General features: G+C 45.0%; 1 protein-coding gene across 2 annotated transcripts in view; it reads right to left on the bottom strand.

Annotated features, from left to right (window-relative positions):
• Nucleotides 1–19,719, bottom strand: part of RCL1 (RNA terminal phosphate cyclase like 1) — a 61,494-nt gene extending 41,775 nt beyond the window's left edge. The window contains exons 1-2 of one of the 2 annotated variants that reach the window (XM_027616537.2): nucleotides 19,415–19,719; nucleotides 1,763–1,834 (exon numbers count right to left, since the gene is read on the bottom strand). In XM_027616537.2, coding sequence (XP_027472338.1) covers nucleotides 1,763–1,834; nucleotides 19,415–19,550 — 208 coding nt within the window. In that variant the 5' untranslated portion in view covers nucleotides 19,551–19,719. Of the gene's footprint in view, nucleotides 1–1,762; nucleotides 1,835–16,599; nucleotides 16,673–19,414 lie in introns of those variants that run through there. The other variant, XM_027616538.2, reaches the window with a different exon arrangement.
• Nucleotides 19,720–20,745: the final 1,026 nt, after the last annotated feature.

Below are 20,745 nucleotides of genomic sequence, written 5' to 3'. Positions count from 1 at the left end.
ATCACTAAAGTCTGCAAATCTGTGGCCTGCAAATTAACCAAGTGAGAAATTGGTCAGATCATCAGAATGAAGGCTTCTACTCTGGTGGGGCAGGGTGCATGAGGTAGAAGCACTATCATGTAAAATGTCTTACTTCCCAAGTTAAGCTGCAGGTATGACCAGAAAAGAATTATGAACCCTCTGAATCCCCGATAAAAACTGCTGAAAAAACAATTTTTTAAATTTAAAATCTTTTTCAGATCTCCAGCAATTTCAAAGTCAGTCAGTCAAGGAAGACTCGAGGAATCGTAGGTTGCAAAGGGCATCTGAAGTCTCATTCCTGAAACTTTTTTTTTTGGAAAGATTTTATTTATTTATTTGACAGAGAGAGAGAGAGAGACAGCAAGAGAGAGAACACAAGCAGGGGGAGTGGGAGAGGGAGAAGCAGGCTCCCCACTGAGCAGGGAGCCCGATGTGAGGCTCAATCCCAGGACCCTAAGAGATCATGACCTGAGCTGAAGGCAGACACTTAACGACTGAGCTACCCAGGTGCCCCTCATGCCTGAAACTTGTTCTCTGTAGGGTAGGGCCAAATGCAGCTATGGATCAATGAGTCTCATGTGATGTAGGGGCCACTTATTAGGCCAACCTTGTGTTCTTTCTTAAGACAGCCAACGAAGGAGGAAGTGCACAGTTTCCTTTGTGGACTATCTGTGCACAGGTGAATAGTTCATGGAGCCAGCCAAACAGTGTTTGCCATGGTTTCCCATACAAGGTCGAGAAAAGAGTTTCTAAGAGCTAACAAACAAACAGCTAGAAAACAACCTAAATGTTTATCAGTAGGGAGCAGTTAAATAAATTATCATGCCTCCATACAACAGACTACTCTACTAGGCCCACTGAAATATTGAGATGGGCCTGCATGTGCCCGGCAGGGAAAGTTCTGAGACATCTGTGATAGTGAAGAAAAGCTGCTGCGGAGCAACATGAAGAGCGTGACCTTGCTGGCAGCGTGAGATACAGAAGCGTCCATGCAAGCAAAGGCATGTAACGGAGACCAGGGCACGCACCCCAGGCTGTGCCCGCGGCTGCCCCTAGGGGAGGGAACAGAAGAAGAAACAGGTGAAGGGATTTGCACATCTTTTGTATACACTTATGCATACTTACTTTTTTTAAGTTTTTTTTTTTTATTTGAGAGAGAGAGAGAGAGAGAGAACGTGCATGTGGGGGCTAGGCAGAGGGCGGAGGGAGAGGAAGAGGGAAAGAATGCCAAGCGGACTCTGTACTGAGCATGGAGCCTGATTCCAGGGCTCGATCTCATAACCCCAAGATCATGACCTGAGCCAAAACCAAAAGCTGGACACTCAACTGACTGAGCCACCCAAGCGCCCCGTGCATACTTATTTTAAAAGAAAAAATTTAAAAAAAATAAAATTCAGCATATACGACTACCTCACAAAGTTTGCTGTGAAATTTTATTGTGACAAAATAAATAAACGGACTTTGAAAAGTTATGCATAAATCTTAGGTGTAAAGTACTTTTGTTGTTGAAAAAGGAGGTGCTTATTTGTTGATCTGAAATTTCCAGCTTTCTAACTTCTTTAAATCAAGTGTACGCCCCTTATATTGGCAGATTTCACATACATCTCCGCACAACTGTATCACAGACAGGAAACTGGCTCTTTGTACCCGAGTATTTATATGGTCAAAAGGCATGAGAAGTAGAGGAATATTTAAGTAGTACATGTGGGTGCTTTCAGGAACGTGAAGAAAGAGAGCTTACCTGTTTGGTTTATTTCAATCCGAGAACCATTAGTTATTTTGTCCAACAGCCTTATGAAGCTGGCTTCAAAGTCTGTGGGGAAAAGAGAAAACAGACTGGCTTCATGTCGGGTCACCATTTCCAGAGCTGTGGTGGAAGGTACGTGACTCCCTGCGTCACGCCCAGGTTCCTGTGAGGACCAGGGAGGGACCACTGGCTGAGGGCACTAAAGCAGCTGAATAGCACCGGCTAGCACACATTTGTTTGGTGGGACTATCGGAAACAATTCACCTTTCATATCCCACAACAGCAACTCTACCAGCAATCTAGTGGGATATTAATTTCAGCAGCCTAACACCCATGTAAAGACCTGCTCTTCTGACCTCAGGGGTGCACACCAAATAAGGGAGAAACAGCAGAGAGTAGGGAAGCGTTTTAAAGTCAATTTCTTATTTGTTCCAGAATACATGAGGGCAGATGAAATTGCAGGTCACTCCTCAGTCTCAGAAGCAGTAAGAGGTCACTGTCTCCCCCACTCAACTCTGTCCCTTTCTCCCTTCTGCCACCCTACTCATCTAGAGCTATCTAACCAGTTCCATTTTTAATTTCATTACAAAGGTGCTTGAATGTACAGTATTACTACCACCTTCTTCTTAACACATGAAAACAGACTGGAAGAAAAAACACCACATGTTAATGAATGGATTTCTCTTCATGGTAGGACTTGGGACTTTACATTAGTTTAACTTTCTTATTTAAATTCTCATGTATAAATTTACTTCAATTCCTTTTACAGACAGATTGTTATCCAAAAAACGTAAAAGATGGTCATTATCAAAAGGGGAGGGTAGAAAGGGAGGAAATGGATTTTCAATGTGAACTATGAGAGGAGGAAGAGAGAAGACTCAGGCAGGAGAATATGTCCTGTGGCCTTCCCTTGAGTGGATCTCACACACACACTCACACACACTCACGCTCACTCCCTCCCTCTCCAGCGTCAACCTCTTGCCCGTGAACAAGGGCAGGAAGAGCAGCTCTCCCGCACCAAAGGCATGGTGACCACGTGGTGATTTAGGCAGTTTCCACCCCTGTAAGAAACTAGCAGAATTTTTGAGCTCAGACAGCAGCAGTCACCTGAACTGATCCCAGAGGGTGAGCACATCAACTAAGCAATGCTCATCCACCTGTTCCGTTACTGAACGCTGCCCCACAACTCCTGTCCCGGTAGATGCTGCAATCTGGACAGAGAGCCTGGGCTAGAAGTCAGAGGAAATCCAGTAAGTTCCGAAACCAGGAAAAGCGGCTACTTCCAGCAGGTGCGCATTAAAGCCTCCCATGCAGCCAGACTCTTGCCTAATCCTCAAAGCCCCGCAGCAGGGAGTGCCGTTCCCATTATATAGAAGGCTGAGGCCCGAGAATGAGACTGGCAAGTGACAGAGCCGGGGGCTGAGGCCAAGCCCCAGCTTCTCCGGAGTCCACGCTCCTAACCACACCACCACACCAGTGTGCCGAACTCCATTTAATCCCTCAGTGTCAACCACCTCCTCTAGAAAATCATGGAACCTTTTAACTGCAGGCAGAGTGATCTACTGCAGGATCCTGCAGACCATTTAATGGATCCCCAATCAACATTTACTTTTAATGAAATTAGAGCAGAATAAACAATGTCAGAGTTAACCCTACATAGGGCACTGTTCGTCAATCCTCAGCGGGCTTTACAATTATCTGTATATGTACTTGGTTGTGGTGTTAAGTAGCATCACCAAAGTTTGAAAATAAATCAACTACAAAACTGTTTCCATGGCCTCTTAATATAGAATATTCTGTTTTTAAAAAAACCAGGCATGATCCAACCCACAGTGCCACTTTCCACCTATCTTTCTAGCAAATGCAATGGGCTCTGCACAGAAAAAGGAAAACTCTTGAGGTGGCTAAAGGGGAGAAAGGAACAGACATTTATGAATAAAGTCCACGATTAAACTCCATAGCTTTTACAGATTAGGGGGAAAAAAAGCAAAAACAAAAAGAAAGCATAACGTTAGAATTTTTTTTCTTCTGCAATCCACAGGGGCACTTAAGCATGAACACAGTTAGTTAAAAATGCCCAGCAGAGGAACAGGGCCAGGAACAGAATGGGCACATAAAGAGACCTCCAGGCTGGACCATCCCCTGGTCACAGCAAATGGGTGATTCAGAAGCAATACTTCAAAGAACCAAACAGAGCTAGTTCCGGAATCCTGGCAACAGTGAAGATAGAGCTCCATCACATGGTATGAAAAAGATCTCAAGTTCACCTAATAATAGTAAGACTGATGTCCCCAAACTTCATTAAGACAAGATGTGTAGGATTCCTTACCTTTTCACTTCCCACACATCCTCTTTGACTCTGCCTCAAGACTGCTCTTGGGGATACAGAAGTTCAGATATCTAAAAACACTGGGGAAAAACATCCAAAACCAGGCACAATTTTACTGCACTGTTTGGGAATACATAACTAGGTCATAAAGCTATAAATGCAATTAACACAAATACTGTACTGGTCAGGAAAGCGGCTACCAGCAGGGGTAGAGGAGGGAACCGTGCCGGGAAGACGCCCCGTAGGTGCAACAGTGTTCTATTTCTTGACTTGGATGGGGTCACACGGGTGTTCATTTTATAATCTTTTAAGCACTACTTTTATGTTTCATGCATTTTTTATGTTATTATATTTGACATTTTTTAGAAGTTTATACTATTAGGACCTTCAATCTCAGGATTCCTTAAATACTGCCTCTGATACCTAATGCACTCCACTCCCCTCCTCAGCCCCTCAAGAGGTGGGCTCATCACTTCTTTAAAGGGGCCAGTAACTCTGTAACACAATGCCTGACCCATTCCTCACTAAGAAAGGCAAACTGTCTCAAGGGCAGTGAGGGAAAGAATACAAGCTAAAGACCTACACTTTTTTTTTTAATTTTTTATTGTTACGTTAATCACCATAAATTACATCATTAGTTTTGGATGTAGTGTTCCATGATTCATTGTTTGTGCATAACACCCAGTGCTCCACGCAGAACGTGCCCTCTTTCATACCCATCACCGGGCTAACCCATCCCCCCACCCCCCTCCCCTCTAGAACCCTCAGTTTGTTTCTCAGAGTCCATAGTCTCTCATGGTTCGTCTCCCCTCCGATTTCCGCCCCCTTCATTCTTCCCCTCCTGCTATCTTCTTTTTTTTTCTTAACATATATTGCATTATTTGTTTCAGAGGTACAGATCTGTGATTCAACAGTCTTGCACAATTCACAGCGCTCACCATAGCACATACCCTCCCCAATGTCTATCACCCAGCCACCCCATCCCTCCCACCCCCCACCACTCCAGCAACCCTGTTTGTTTCCTGAGATTAAGAATTCCTCATATCAGTGAGGTCATAGGATACATGTCTTTCTCTGATTGACTTATTTCACTCAGCATAACACCCTCCAGTTCCTTCCACCTTGTTGCAAATGGCAAGATCTCATTCCTTTGGATGGCTGCATAATATTCCATTGTGTATATATACCACCTCTTCTTTATCCATTCATCTGTCGATGGGCATCTTGGCTCTTTCCACAGTTTGGCTATTGTGGACATTGCTGCTATAAACATTGGGTTGCATATACCCCTTCGGATCCCTACATTTGTATCTTTGGGGTGAATACCCAGTAGTGCAATTGCTGGATCATATGGTAGCTCTATTTTCAACTGTTTGAGGAACCTCCATACTGTTTTCCAGAGTGGCTGCACCACCTTGCATTCCCACCAACAGTGTAGGAGGGTTCCCCTTTCTCCGCAACCCTCCGACAGATGTTGATCTGTCGTTTTCTGACTTGTTAATTTTAGCCATTCTGACTGGTGTGAGGTGGTATCTCATCGGGTTTTGATTTGGGTTTCCCTGATACCAAGCGATGTTGAGCACTTTTTCATGTAAGACCTACACTTTTAAACAAGGAGCAAATCTCAATCAATACAGTTTCAACTTAAAAGTATCATAACAATTTAAATATCTAGAAACAGTAACTGTGCTAAAATAAATTTCTAATATTATATACATGTCACATATAATATAAATGTTAGATGTATACATATTGGATATATATCAGAACACTCTGCAGCCTTAAAATTAATAAGGAGAATTTTTATGAACTGATATAAGTCACCTCCATGATACGCTGAGTGAAAAAAAGTAAGATGCCGCTGGCCATTTATGTGAAAAAAAGAAAACGTGCATACGTATTTGCTTATTTATGAAAAAAAGAGTCCTGGGAAGAAGCACAACAAACTAGTAACACTGACTGCCTCACAGGGAAGGGAGGGTGGAAAAGACAGAGACACACTGTGTAAACCCTCTTCGCTTCCTCTGATTTCACACCATGCGTATGTTTTTTAAAATACATAAAATTTAAATTAAAAAATACAAATAAAGGTACTGTAACACAATTTTTTTTTAAAGATTTTATTTATTTATTTATTTATTTATTTATTTATTTGACAGAGAGAGAGAGAGTAGAAGCAGGGGGAGGAGCAGGCAGAGGGAAAAGGAGAAGCAGACTCCCCGCTGAGCAGGGAGCCCGATGTGGGACTCGATCCCAGGACCCTGGGATCACGACCTGAGTCGAAGGCAGATAGATGCCCAACCGACTGAGCCACCCAGGCGCCCCGTCTATAACACAATTTAAATAGCAAATAAAACTGCTCTCATTAAATAGCCTATGAAAGATCTTTATAATACTATACAGCCATTAAAAATATTTTTAAATAATTAATTACATGAGGAAATGCTCACATTAAGGAAAAAATATAAAATATATACAATGTGGGGTGCCTGGGTGGCTCAGTTGGTTAAGCGACTGCCTTCGGCTCAGGTCATGATCCTGGAGTCCCTGGATCGAGTCCCGCATCGGGCTCCCCGCTCAGCGGGGAGTCTGCTTCTCCCTCTGACCCTCCCCCCTCTCATGTGCTCTCTCTCTCTCATTCTCTCTGTCTCAAATAAATAAATAAAATCTTTAAAAAAAAAATGAAAAAAATATATACAATGTGATTTCAATTTCTTTAGAGAAGTACCTAAAAAATAAGAAAACAAGCCATTAATACATGAAATTAGAAATCATTCTGGGACGCCTGGGTGGCATCTGCCTTCAGCTCAGGTCATGATCCCAGGGTCCTGGAACTGAGTCCCGCATCAGACTCCTCGATCAGCAGGGAGCCTGCTTCTCCCTCTGCCTGCCACTGCCCCTGCTTGTGCTCAGTCAATCTCTCCCTCTCTCTTTCTCTGACAAATAAATAAAATCTTAAAAAAAATTATTCTTATCCTCATTAAATCCCACAAGGTAACTATTATAAACACATACACAATTCTCAGAATAAATTAAAAGATGTCCATTCACTTGGAAATATGCATAAAACATACACATATCTTATGTATAATATGTAATTACACATGTGATTCATAAATTATATTTTAACTGAAACATGTAACATCTTTCCTAAACTGTCAACACGTCAAGAAAAAAACTACAGAACATACTAAAATATTTTAAGCAGAAATATCAATTTTACCAGAATACACAGCAGTCAACCAAAAAAAAAAAATTTACCACTCTAAATACCTTAGTAATTAAAAAAATAAAACAAAAGCAAGAGCAAAATGAACTGAGATTTTAGAAATGGAATAGAATTACAAGCCAAAAAGTAAATGAAAAAATAATCACAACAGAGATTTAAAAAATGGAAAATATACAGAAAAAAAAAATCAAGCTAATTCATTTAAAAAATACAACACAGATCAACAGTCTCATTCATCTGTACAAGGAAAGAAAATGTAAGCTAATAATAAATAACATAATTAATAAAAGATTATGAGCTTTTGTGATGAACTATTCTCTGGTATTTACTAATATATTTGGAATTAATATAACTATGTAAAAAGATGATAAATTAAACAGATAAAACAAACAAAAAGATACAAAAAGGAGAAACCCAAAACTAAGAGAATGAGAAAATTTATCAATAAACTGAAAAGAGGGGGAGCCTGGGTGGCTCAGTCAGTTAAGCGACTGCCTTCAGCTCAGGTTATGATCCCAGGGTCCTGGGACAGAACCCAGCATCGGGCTCCCTGCTCAGCGGGGAGTCTGCTTCTCGCTCTCCCTCTGCCTGCCGCTCCCCCTGGTTCCCCCTGCTTGTGCTCCCTCTGTGTCAAATAAATAAATAAAATCTTTTAAAAGTAAATAAAAATAAAAACAGAAGTCTTAGGTGGTGCCTGGGTGGCTCAGTGAGTTAAGCATCTGCCTCTGGCTCAGGTCATGATCCCAGGGTCCTGAGATTGAATCCCATGTCGGGCTCTCTGTTCAGCAAGGAGTCTGCTTCTCCCTCTTCCTCTGCTCGTGTGCTCTCTTTCTCTCCCAAATAAGTAAAATCTTAAAAATAAATAAATAAAAAAGCAAGAGAAGCCTTAGAAGTTCCAGGAGAACGTCTTCATTGGTCTTGGGGTAGACCAAGATTTCTTTAAAAAGACAGAAAAATTTATAAATTGGACTACATTAAAAGAAGTATCTATTGCTCATCAAAAGAAACCATTAAGCGCGAAAAAACAAGTCAGAGTATAACTAGATATTTACAATACCTTAACAGAGAATTGTGCCATATTAATAAAACATAATAGCATGCTACAGCAATTAACACCAGCTACTGCCTCTCCAACAGAGATGACTCTTACAAACACGAAAGACAGCAAAGAAACCAGACACACACACAAAATACATACTCTATAATTCCACTTATATAAATTACGGTTAATGTTTCAGAAATGCAATGAATGGTGTAAAAAGTCAACTTATTATTTACATTGGGAGTGGGAGAAAATGGTGTGATGGCACAAGCATGGAAGGGTTTTAGGGTTGCTGGTCATGTTTTATTTCTTGGCCTGGGTAGCATTCCACTTTGTAAATTCATCAAGCTATCCATTTATGGTCTGTGCCTTTTTTTTTTTAGAGGGGGGGAAGGGACAGAGAGAATCTTAAGCAGGCTCCACCCCCAGCAGAGAGCCCAACACCTGGATCCCATGACCCTGAGATCATGACCTGAGCCAAAATTAAGACTCAGCCATTAAACTAACTGACCCAGGGCGCCTGGGTGGCTCAGTTGGTTAAGCAACTGCCTTCGGCTCAGGTCATGATCCTGGAGTCTCGGGATCGAGTCCCACATCGGGCTTCCTGCTCAGCAGGGAGTCTGCTTCTCCCTCTGACCCTCTTCCCTCTCGTGCTTTCTATCTCTCATTCTCTCTCTCTCTCAAATAAATAAATAAAATCTTTAAAAAAAAAAAATAAAAAAAAAAATAAACTAACTGACCCATCCAGGCACCGGGGTCTGTGCACTTTTCTTAATATGTAGTATTCTCTCCTAAAAGTTTATTTTTTAAAAATAAAAATCAAGGGGCGCCTGGCTGGCTCAGTCAGTTGAGCGACCAACTCTTGGTTTTGGCTCAGGTCCTGATCTCAGGGTCGTGAGACTGAGCAACCACGGGCTCTGTGCTCAGCGGGGAGTCTGCTTGAGATTCTCTCCCTCTGCCCCCCACCACCCCTCGCCCCTGGCTCACACGCGTGCTCTCTCTCAGATGAATAAATAAATCTTTAAAAAATAATAAACAAAAATCAAATTCAAAGAAAGAGTACCTTTAAAAATTATGAAAAAAGCAAAGAAACCTAATCATCTCTCCAATTTGCCATACTACAAATGCCATTAAATATATCTCAAAAAAAAAAAAAGTGTCAATACAAGGAAGAAGTAGCAATTAAGGGAAAGGATATCTTACCAATTAAGCAAGAGGATTTCACATACTTTGATTTGACCCCACATTTTAAAAAAAGCATAGTCTTTGACCCAGCAATTCCACATCTAGTACTCTATCCTGTAGAAATAGAAGTACGCTAGGATATATGTACAAAAATTTTTACTGCTGCTTTATTTGTAATAACAAACACTGAAGATTACTTTTTTTGTCCCATGCCTTCAAATGTTCCCAGATATTTTGCTGTGCTTATATAAAAACCTATAAAAGAAATAAAATCAACAAAGGGAAATTTAATTCTCTGATTTATGCTACTTTATGACCTTTCAAGTTTCCTATTTGTATACAAATTTTTCAGTTCTAGTATTTTTCTTTATAAACGCACTGGGAAGAAAAGTCATACAATCACATCAATTGGTGTAGAGTAGGCATCTGACAAAATACAACTCATTCATAATAATAAAAAAAAACCTCCAGAAAAATAGGAACAGAAGGGAACTTTCTCACTGATGAAAGCATCTGGGAAAAAAAAAAAAAAAAACCATACAGCTAAAACTACACTTAGCGCCAAAACACTGGACGCTTTCCCCCTAAGAGAAGGAACAAGGCAAGGCAGTTTGTTCTCATCACATACTTAACATGGTGCTAGAAGTTCCAGCCAGTGCAGCAAGGAGAGGGAAATACAAGGTATAAAGTTTAGAAAGAAGAAATAATATTATTCCTTCTTGCAGGTGACATGTTTATCTACACAGAGAATCCCAAAGAATGTACAAAAGACACCTAGAGCTAACAAATAAATTCAGCATGGTCAGAGGATAAACTATCTTCCCAAAAATGAACGGTATTTCTATATACTAGCATTGAACACACGGAGACTGACATTAAAAATACTGTGTCATTGAAAACTGCTCTGACAATTGCTCGAAAAAGTAAAATATTTACTTGTAAATCTAACAAAATGTTTATAGGACTTGCATGCTAGAAACTACACAATGCTGGTGAAAGAAAGCAAAGATCTAAATAAATGGAGAGAGATACTATGTTTATGGATTAAAAGACTCAGTAAAGATGACAATTCTCCCCAAACTGACATAGAGGTGTAACACAGTTCCTGTCAAAATCTTAACAAGATTTTTGTTTAGATAAGGACAAGATTATTCTAAAATTTATATGGACGGCAAAGGAACCAGGATAGCTAAAACAATCCCAAAAAGTGAGAATAAAGCTGGAGGTATCAGTCTACACGATCTTAGGCACAGTAATCAAGTATACATGGTCCTGGCAAGGGGACAGACATATAGATCAGTGGAACCAAATAAAGGTCCCAGAAAGAGAGCCACACAAATGTGCCCAACTGATGTTTTACAAAGATACAAAAGCAATTCAATGGAAGAAAGATAGCCCTTTCAACAAACGGTGCTGGAGCAATTGAACATCCATAAGCAAAAAAAAAAGAAAGAAAGAAAGAAACTCAACCTAAGTTTTAAACCTCACACAAAAATCAAACGTAAAACTATGAAACCTTTAGAAAAAAAACACTGAAAATCTTCGAGATCTAGAATAGGCAAAGAGATCTTAGACTCAACACCAAAAGCACAAGCCATAAAAGACAAAGTTGATAAATTTTATCTTTTTAAAAGTAAAATCTTTTGCTCTGCAAAAGACCATGTTAAGAGAATGACGAGACTGGGGGCGCCTGGCTGGCTCTGTTGGTGGAGCAGGCGACTCTTGATCTCAGGGTCATGAGTTCAAGCCCCATGTTGGGCGTGGAGCTTACTTAAGAGAGAGAGAGAATGAAAGACAAGCTATGGACAGGGACACAATATCAGCCATCCACATATCTGACAAAGGACCGGAACACGTAAAGAACTCTCAAAACATAAGCTTAAAAACAAATTAGTTGGCAATGAACAAAAGATGTCGGAGGAGGCCATGCTGATGGCAAATAGGCAGAGGGAAGGATGTTGGCCATCATCAGCCATTAGGAATACGCAAATTAAACAAGACTGTACAACCAGGACGGCTAAAACCAGAAACCCCAAGCGCCGCGGCCGGAGGGCGCAAGGAGGAGCGCAGGCGCAGCACAAGGTACAGAGGCTGTGAGCCCAGAGGAGGCGCCCCCAGCCCAGGGCTGGTCCTTCGTGGAGTCCTTCCTCCCGCCTCTCAACGTGCTCGCCCTACTCCGGCTCCTCGGGGCCCCTCCGGTGACGGCCACCTGCTGCAGGCCGAGGGCCGCCTTCCCAGCTGTGGCTTGTCTGCGCTTCCTGCGCCCATCCTGGCCACCCTGCGTAGAGGCCTGGGTCGGGCCCGGGCTGCCCTGGACACTGTCCCTGCCTGGTCCCGGCCCGATCCCGGTCCGTCCGCGGCAGCGCGGCGGTGGCAGCTGCCCTGTCTGGCCTGCAGCTCCTTGCAGGGAGGGCTGCCACTCACGGCACAAGGGGGCCACAGACTCTGTCCTCTCCCGGGGGGACAGAAGAGCACTCCTGAGTTTTCTGATCATCCTCTGAAACCAGGTCACACTCGCCGGTGCTCTGGTGGGAGTTCACCGCCTCCTCCCTCTTCTTTCTGAAGGCCATCGGCGGCCTTCACATCAATAGCATCACCCAACCCTGGCGACAACCAAGGAAATGTTAATCCGTCCACCCAAATCTGAGAACATCAGTTCTACAAGAAAGTGTGATCAAGATGGGATTTTTCCAACATGTGACCTCTGGTGGGGACAGGGGTGGGACAATGACCTTCAGTTGCTGCCTCTTAGCCAACAACCTCTGGGGATCATCCAGAAACAGCCCAGCGGACTCTGCAGCTGGTCTGCAGGGCCAGAGGCCAGGAGGGTGCCTCAGTGCCACCAGCTGCACAGGCTTAGCCAAGTTATTAAAATGTTGATTTTAGAAGAAGTAACACATTTTAAAACCCTTGGGGGAAAAAACAGCGACAACACCAAATGCTGGCAAGGGTGCAGAGAACCTGAATCACTTACACATTGCTGGTGGGAATATAAAATCCTAAGGCCACACTGGAAAACACTTTGGCAGTGTCCTAAGTATGCAAACTCCCATACAGCCCAGCGGCTATACTCCTGGGCATTTATCCCAGGCAAAGACTTAGGTTCACATAAAAACCTGTACACAAATGTTTATAACAGCTTTATTCATAATGGCCAAAAAACTGGAAACAATCGGATGTCTTTCAACAGGTGAATGGTTAAAAAAACTGATACTTTCATACCATGGAATACTGTTCAGCAATAAAAAGGAACAATCCTGAAAAACAACTTAAATCTTCAGAGGATCATGCTGAGTGAAAAACGCCCACCACAAAAGGTTACTTACTATATGATTCCACTTATATTCTTCGAATGACAAAATTATAGGAATGGAGAACAGATTAGTGATTGCCAAGGGTTAAGGAGTTGGTGGGGCAAGAAGATGGTGTGGTGAGAAAGGGCAACCTGAGGAATCCTTGTGGTAATAGCAATGCTCAATACCTTCACTCTTATCCCTGTCCATTTCCTGGCTATGATATGGTACTACAGCTTTCCCAGATGTTCCATGTGGGGGAAATCGGGTGAAGTCTAGACAGGATCTCTCAGTATTATTTATGACAACTGCATGTGAATCCATAACTATCTCAAAATTAAAAAGCTTACTTTAAAAAAAAAAAAGATGGTGCACAGTTCCATCTGGAATAGCATTTTACAGCTTCCAAGCAACAGCAGATCTGAAAGCAGACGATTAGGATTCCTGGCATTTGTCTTTCAAAGATGAGTATCTCGGGGCGCCTGGGTGGCTCAGCCGTTAAGCATCTGCCTTCAGCTCAGGTCATGATCCCAGGGTCCTGGGATCGAGCCCTGCATTGGGCTCCCTGCTCCGTGGGAAGCCCGCTTCTCCCTCTCCCACTCCCCCTGCTTGTGTTCCCTCTCTCACTGTGTCTCTCTCTGTCGAATAAATAAATAAAATCTTAAAAAAAAAAAAGATTAGTATCTCATTTTGGGCACCCAATAATCAACATGTGACAGCAAACCAACAGTCAACAGAGGCACAAGAGGGTAGGTTCCCAAACCACAAGACAATAGTCAATCAACTATCCTTAGTAATCAGGCTTCCCCAACTCTAGTTTCTAATTAGTAACTCTGAGTCTCAGACCATACTAAAACAAAATACAGGTGCATCCATGTGGTATAGTAAGAAATGTATTTGGTCTTTGTCCCCGATTCCTGGCACAGAGCTCCTAAAACCCTTGGAAGTTCCAAAATAATAGGAGTGTCTCCTAAAATTTATTCATAAGGAGCCCCCTTTGAGTACACTTGAATTTATGCTGATGAGGTGACTTAGGATGGGGCCCCTACACAACCTCAGGATGAGGCTGGTCACCAGAAACACCATGTCATTAGAGGGTTGGAACTTTAAGCCCTACCTGCTGGCCTTGAGGGAAAAGGAGGCTGCCTGGAGATTAAACCCTATTAAAACTCTTGCACAAGGAGAGAACTTCCAGGCTGACGAATGAACACAGGTGCTGGAAGGGTGGTGCACACCCTGGGTCCAGAGGGCAGAAGCTCCTGTTTCAGGACCCTGCAGGACCTGACCCTATATACCTCATCTGTGTGTGTTCAGCTGTGTCCTTTATAATATCCTTTACAATAAACTGGTGAATATAAGTGTTTCCCTGAGCTTTGTGAGCCATTCTAGCAAATTATCAGACCCAAGGAAGGGACGATGAGAACCCCCGATTTATATAACCAGTTGGTCAGAAGTACAAGTGGCCTGAACTTGCAAATGGGACTTGTCCGAAGTGGGGGCAGTCTTGTGGGACCGAGCCCTTACCGTGTGGGATCTGCTGCTATCTCCATGTAGACAGCGTCAGAATTGAGTTCAATCTGTAGGACATCCAGCTGATTCTCACTGAGAACTGGAGAACTGCTTTGTAGGGGGAAAACCCCGCCCATCTGGGAGGGTACTGAGGGTAGAGGAGAAAGTTTTCCCTCACAATTCTCCTTCTAGAAGATGCAATTTATGAACAGCCAGATTTAGCCCCAAAACAGCATATCAGTTTACCAAAAGATGTTTTCCTAGGTAGCATGTTTCCTCAACACATTTTGAGGCATTCTTCTGATTAAAACTCCACTTGCCCCTCCCTTTTCAGAATCTCATCTGATGAAGCCATGTGCAGCACTCCCCTGGGCCCACATAACTCCTCTCTCCAATTTCACAGGGGAACACTGTGAGGCTTAGTCACGGGACTGGCTCAGGGTCCCGTGTCCTAACCGTTAAACCAGTGCTCCTGCCCAAGTCCATCTTTCCCTATTCCCACTTTAAACAATTATTCTTGTGGAATTCTTTCCATTCTTACCCATAAACTGTGAACTCAACCTAACCCTGCAAGACACAGCCCTCATGAAATCCAGAGCCGGGGGCGCTGTGGACAGCTGCCTTCCGGAACACCGAGGAACAGCCGAGTCCCGCATGCGGTTAAACGGGAGAACAAGCCCTCCGGGCGGGAGCCGGCTGCATCCTCCTTCCAGCTCTGCCACTCAGTAGACTCCAACTTTGCGGTCTACCTCACCTAACTATGCCTTGGCTCTCTACCCGCAGGAACACAGCGGCAGAACAAAGTATTTACTTCCTCCTCACTGAACAGCAAGAGTAGAATGAAACATAGTTGTCTGTGTTTCTCAGAATGAAGCAAAAACTACACATGGGGTTGTGTAATTAGTAAAAATCATTCCAGGATCATCTTTCTTTGGGGTTCAAAATCTTCTCATTATACACAATCCCTCTGCACTGGAAGGAGGCAGTTTTATTTAAGAGATTAGCTTGTCTGCCTGAAGTCACAGAGTCTGACCTGTGTCTCACCCCCTTCTGAATCCCTCTGCAGCTTTCTTGGTCCACACACTGCTATTCCCAACCATTGGAGATATGGGGAAAAGAAAAGAAAAGGCATAATAATTAAGTCTCATATGCCAGGGGTTTCAACATCCACACTATTGACATTTTGGGCAGAAGTAGTCTTTGTGTGAGGAAGTTGTATGGTGCATTGCAGGATGTTTATTGGTATCCCTGGGCTCTACCCACAAGATGCCAGGAGCAGCCTCCCAGTTGTAACCACCAAAAATATCTCCAAAAACTGCCAAATGTCCCCCAGGGGAGCAAAACTGCCTTGTTTGAAAACCACTACATTATACATAATACACACAAATATTTGGAAGACATCACCCAAAAGGAAAACTTTACACGGAAAAGAGAGGACAAAAAGAAGGCATAATTCTCTTTAAATATGTGAAAAGTTTCCATATAGAAGCAGGAACAGGGGCTCCTGGGTGGCTCAGTCGGTTAAGTGTCTGCCTTCGGCTCAGGTCATGATTTCAGGGTCTTGTGATCGAGCTCTCTGCTCAGCGGGGAGTCTGCTTCTCCCTCTCATTCTCCCTCTGTACGCTCGCTCTCTCTCTCAAATAAATAAATAAATAAATCTTTTTAAAAGAAGCAGGAACAGATTTCGGACGCCAGAGAGCAGAACTATACTCATAGGTAGAAGTTACATAATAATAAAACCAGCTAACATTATTTTTAAAAGATTTATTTATTTTTTATTTGAGAGAGAGAGTGCACGGGGGGGGGGGGCGGGGGGAGCAAACTCCCTGCTGAGCACAGAGCCAGAGATGCAGGGCTCAATCTCAGAACCCTGAGATCATGACCTGAGCCGAAATCAAGATTTGGACGCTTAAACAAAAGAGCTACCCAGGCGCCCCAAAACCAGCTAACGTTTATTTTTCCTACATGCCTGGCACTGCTCTGTGTACTTTAAGTATTATTTTATTTAATCTTCACAATAACCCAATGACGCTGGTGATGTTGGCCTCACTTTATAGATGAAAAAACTGAGGCTCAGAAATGTTAAAGAATTTGCCTAAGGTCCAAGAGCTAATAGCAAAAGCAGAACCAGGACTCAAACCAAGGTCTAACTCTGAGACCAAGCTCTTAACCACCAAACTACTACAACCACGACAAATTAAGGATTTTACCTCGACATAATAAATAAAGAACTCTTTGACTTACAAGCTGTTCCTTTCACCAACCGTGATTCTGGCAGCCACCATCGTATCTGTCCAGACCAGAAGCAGACCCAGAAAGTCTTCCTTCATAACCCCCAGGGAAGCCTCTGCCCTAACTCCCCTGAGTCCCTTTACAACATTCAGCTCTTCCTACTTGACGTTACTCAAGCTAGTCTCTCAAGCGCTTCCTACTCAGAAAGCTCCTCCAGAAGTGGGGCAACCAGCCTCTCGTGTTTACACTCCCACAAAGCCTTGCACATACTGGGGCTCTGGAACCTTTTTCTGAACCACTGCCCCTGAGGCAAAAGGCCTCCACACCCCCCCACCCTCCAGAGCCCACACCAGGAGGAGTGATTAAGCAAGCACCTTTGAGAGATGCAATTTTTATGCTTAAGCTGAAGATTTTATTGAATATGCTCTGAGTCTTTACCAATTCTCAGAATCTGAGTCAGAAAAGAGTCAGAAAGGGAGAGATGACTGGTGGCACAGCCTCCTGGCTACATCTTTAATCAAACTACCAAGGACTCACTTGACTATGACCACATAATCCCTGAGGGTTATGAAGGAAGACCTTCTGGGTCTGCTTCTGTTCTGGACAGATGCTGCCAGAATCACGGTTGATCCCAGGGTCCTGGGATGGAGTCCTGCATCAGGCTCCCTGCTTCTCCCTCTGCAGCTCCCCCTGCTTATGCGTGCCCGCTTGTGCTCTCTCTGACAAATAAATAAAATCTTTTTAAAAAAATTTCTTCAAGGGAACTAAGATATTTGTGTGTATATACATGCATTCATAGATACACATACACGTATGTATATATACACATATGCATACACACACGTGCATATTTATGTATAGAAATACATGTAGCCCCTGATACACAACCGCTGAGCAAGGAGCCTGAATCAGGGCTCCATTCCAGGACCCTGGGATCATGACCTGAGCCGAAGGCAGACGCTTAACCGACTGAGCCACCCAGTCAGTGGCTTAACCCGACTTCAAGCCCCTCTCTTGAAGAAATTAAGTGAACATCTACAAGATTTCTGAGGACCTGAAACCATCACAAGGAGATCTAAGTCAGGAGCCTCTGTTTTTTCCCTTGGTGTATTAATAAGGTAAGGCAAATAATGCTCCACGCAGTGCTCCCCATAAAATACCAACACATCTGCCAAAGAGCACTACCTCCCCCAAGCAGCGGAGCCTGGCAACCTTTCAGGAAAGTGCCAAGTGGCCAAGCCCTGTTGGAAGAAATGAGAGTACGTGTGTGTGGCAGTGAAGAAATGTTCACAAACAGTGGACGGCAGGGAGGGGGGGACGCATCCTTCGGAACATTAAATATTAGTCTGGAGGCCACCTGTCAAAAGACAAACACTAAATTGTATCTTACAAGCACTATATTTCCCACAGAAATCCCAGGTTTCCAGGCCAAAGGACTTCTATTGCTATTTAAAAAACAAACGACAAAAAAACCTATGCCCACTGTTCACAGAAGTAGAAGCCTGTCTTACCATATCTAGCTAGTGGCAAATTCTCTAGAGTAAACTGGAGGTAAAGCGGAGAGCTGGCTGAGAATGCCACAAGAGCAGAGCACTCAAGCAACTGCTTTGCCCACGCCGATTCAAAATAAGGACAGATGTTGAGAACACCTGGCAGAAACCATACTAGGGGTCCCTCCTCAACGTTCTCAGTGTTTCTGAGCAGTAGAGAGAAGAATCATGTACCAACACAAGCCCTTCCCACGGTCACCAGGTATGGAGGGTCTTTCTTTCCTAACGGTCTATCTCCATCAATGACATTGCGTTTTCCCTTTATGTGCAACCAATCACCATTCGAGAGAGGGAGAGACGTAACCCTTCAGAACATGCAGACAGATGATGAAATGGGCGGGCCAACTAGTACAGAAGTCGGTGCAAAAGTAAACACTTCAACAGGACCGACATAGCTTCCAAGACCAACCACAAACCCTCTCCTTCAATTTGCAGATAGGTTTTCCCTTTTTCCTTTGAGTGAATCTCCCAATCTGAGATAACCATGCACATAAATGCATGTGTCCTATTCCCGGGTACCAGTTGAAAATCGGCACCACTTAACTTGATGTGAGTTTAAACAAGCCCTGTTTTTTCATCAATCCACCTCTGTCGGGCAAAAAAGTAGTTTAGCGCTTGTCATCAAATCTGACTGAAGTCAAGGCAATTAGGCCCGTGAGTTAAAAAAAAAAATCACAAAGCTTCTGTCCTGCGCACATCCCAGTTACAGCTAAAAACAAACACAGAATTTTAATTTTTTCTTTAATCCACACCCAAGGAGAGGTGTGAGGGCAGCTGAGAAATCATGGCGACAGGGACAGCCGATGTCCGCGGGGGCAGCTGCTTCTGAGACGTGTTTTGGGCCAGGGCACGGAACCAAACTGGTACTTTTCTCTCCAAATCTCTCTCCATCTTATATCTGCCCAATCACCACATTTCGGTCCAGCAAACTGCCTTTATCCTTTGAGAGGCTCACAGCGTGAGCAAGAGGGACTTAAGGCAGGCGAGGGGGCGATGCCCGGGATTTGTTGCAACACGTAGTGCTGGAAAACGTGTAGCTGTTTACTAGCAGCGCCCCGAGACGCCAGCGCAGCGCGCAGCTGAGCACACCGCTCGGGCCCGACCCCGCCTCCCCCCCCCCCCAGTCCAGGCGCGCTCGGGTGCGGGGGCGACGCAGCGCTCGGCCTCCCCGACGCGCCCGCGAGACGCGCAGGCTCCCCGCGCGCCGCCCCCAGGGCATCGGCGCCGCACCCCCGTGGCCCCCGCGTCCACCCCGCGCGCTGCCCGACCCGAGTTACCTCGGAGGCCCGGGTTGTCGTCTCTGGCCCGAATCTTTCGGATTTTGACGGGGCGCCCACTCAGGGTGGACAGGACCAGTCGCTGGCGCAAGAAGTTGCAGCCAGCGTAGCTGAGGGAGTGCGCCTGTGTCGCCATGTGCGCGCCCTCCGCAAAGGGGCGGGCGGCCCGGGCGCGGCGACTTCGGACGGGCGCGGGGGTCGCGACCCCGGCGGCGGCGGCGACAGCGGCGGTGGCGACCCGGGCTCTCTCCCGTAGCCCCGCAGCCCCCGGCGCGTCCACGTGGTTTGGAACAGGAAGACGGAGAGACGAGACACCGGGTCAGAGGGGAGAGGGGCGGAGTCGGTGGCTGTCTCCCCGCCTCCCCACCCGACCGGGGGCGGCTCCCGCGCCGGGTCTCGCCGCTATTGGCCCGCTCGGGATCAGGGCGGTGCCCCTGAGGCGCCGCCATTGGCCCGCGCTGGAGCTGGGCGGTGCCCGGGCCGCGCTGCCATTGGCCCGCGCTGGAGTAGGGCGGTGCTCGGACCCCGGCAACAGTGCGCGGCGGGAGGGAGCGCGTGCCGGGGGCGGCCTGGGAGCCAAGCGCGGGAGCTCCCCTTAGTCGGTAGTGTCCGTGCGTTCACTCCACCGGTGTGCGGGCCGGGGAGGCAACGGGCTGGGGTTGGGTGCCTACTACATGCCCGGTACTTAGCCTCAGTACTTAAGGCAAACCCTGGATGTAGATGGTATTATCTCCCCTGCCTTTTTCCTGATAGAGGAGAAGATGGGATTAGCGCGCTTACCCTGTCGTGAACTCGGCGCTGAGCGCGCAGCCGGCGCACTCCTCTCGCTCCCAGCTGTAACCCTGCGTGGTGCTCCCTTACACGTGAGGAAAGACGCGAGGAACATTGCAAAGGTGGCCGTGGCCCCATGCCTGGGGACCGGAGTCTTGCGATACCAGGCCATTGCTTACTTTATTATGAGACACCAAGATTTGCCCCTTTCACATCGGTCCCTTTACATGCACAACGCTTCTTGCCAAGTCAGTTCCTCCCATCCCGCGTGGCTCAAAATGGGTAGTTGTAATAACTTCACTCATAGACACACAGACTCTGCTTTTCCCTCTTTGCTGTCTTTTAATCCTGCACACCAGAATCTTCCCAAAGATTGGGTTATGTCGCTCCTCTGCTCAAAAACCTTAAGAGATGCGCAGACATCTATCAATTGACTACAGATTTATGAATCCAATATCGTAGTAACATGGGTTTGCAACCGTCCTTGGATAATGTCACCAGATGGTGAGTTCCACAACATTTGGGGGGTAAGGGGCAGTGATCTGCAAGGGTTGGACCTT

This window comes from Zalophus californianus, chromosome 13 (genome assembly GCF_009762305.2).
Source record: "Zalophus californianus isolate mZalCal1 chromosome 13, mZalCal1.pri.v2, whole genome shotgun sequence".
Classification (NCBI taxonomy): Eukaryota; Metazoa; Chordata; class Mammalia; order Carnivora; family Otariidae; genus Zalophus; species Zalophus californianus.
This window is presented reverse-complemented; position numbering and strand designations above follow the sequence as displayed.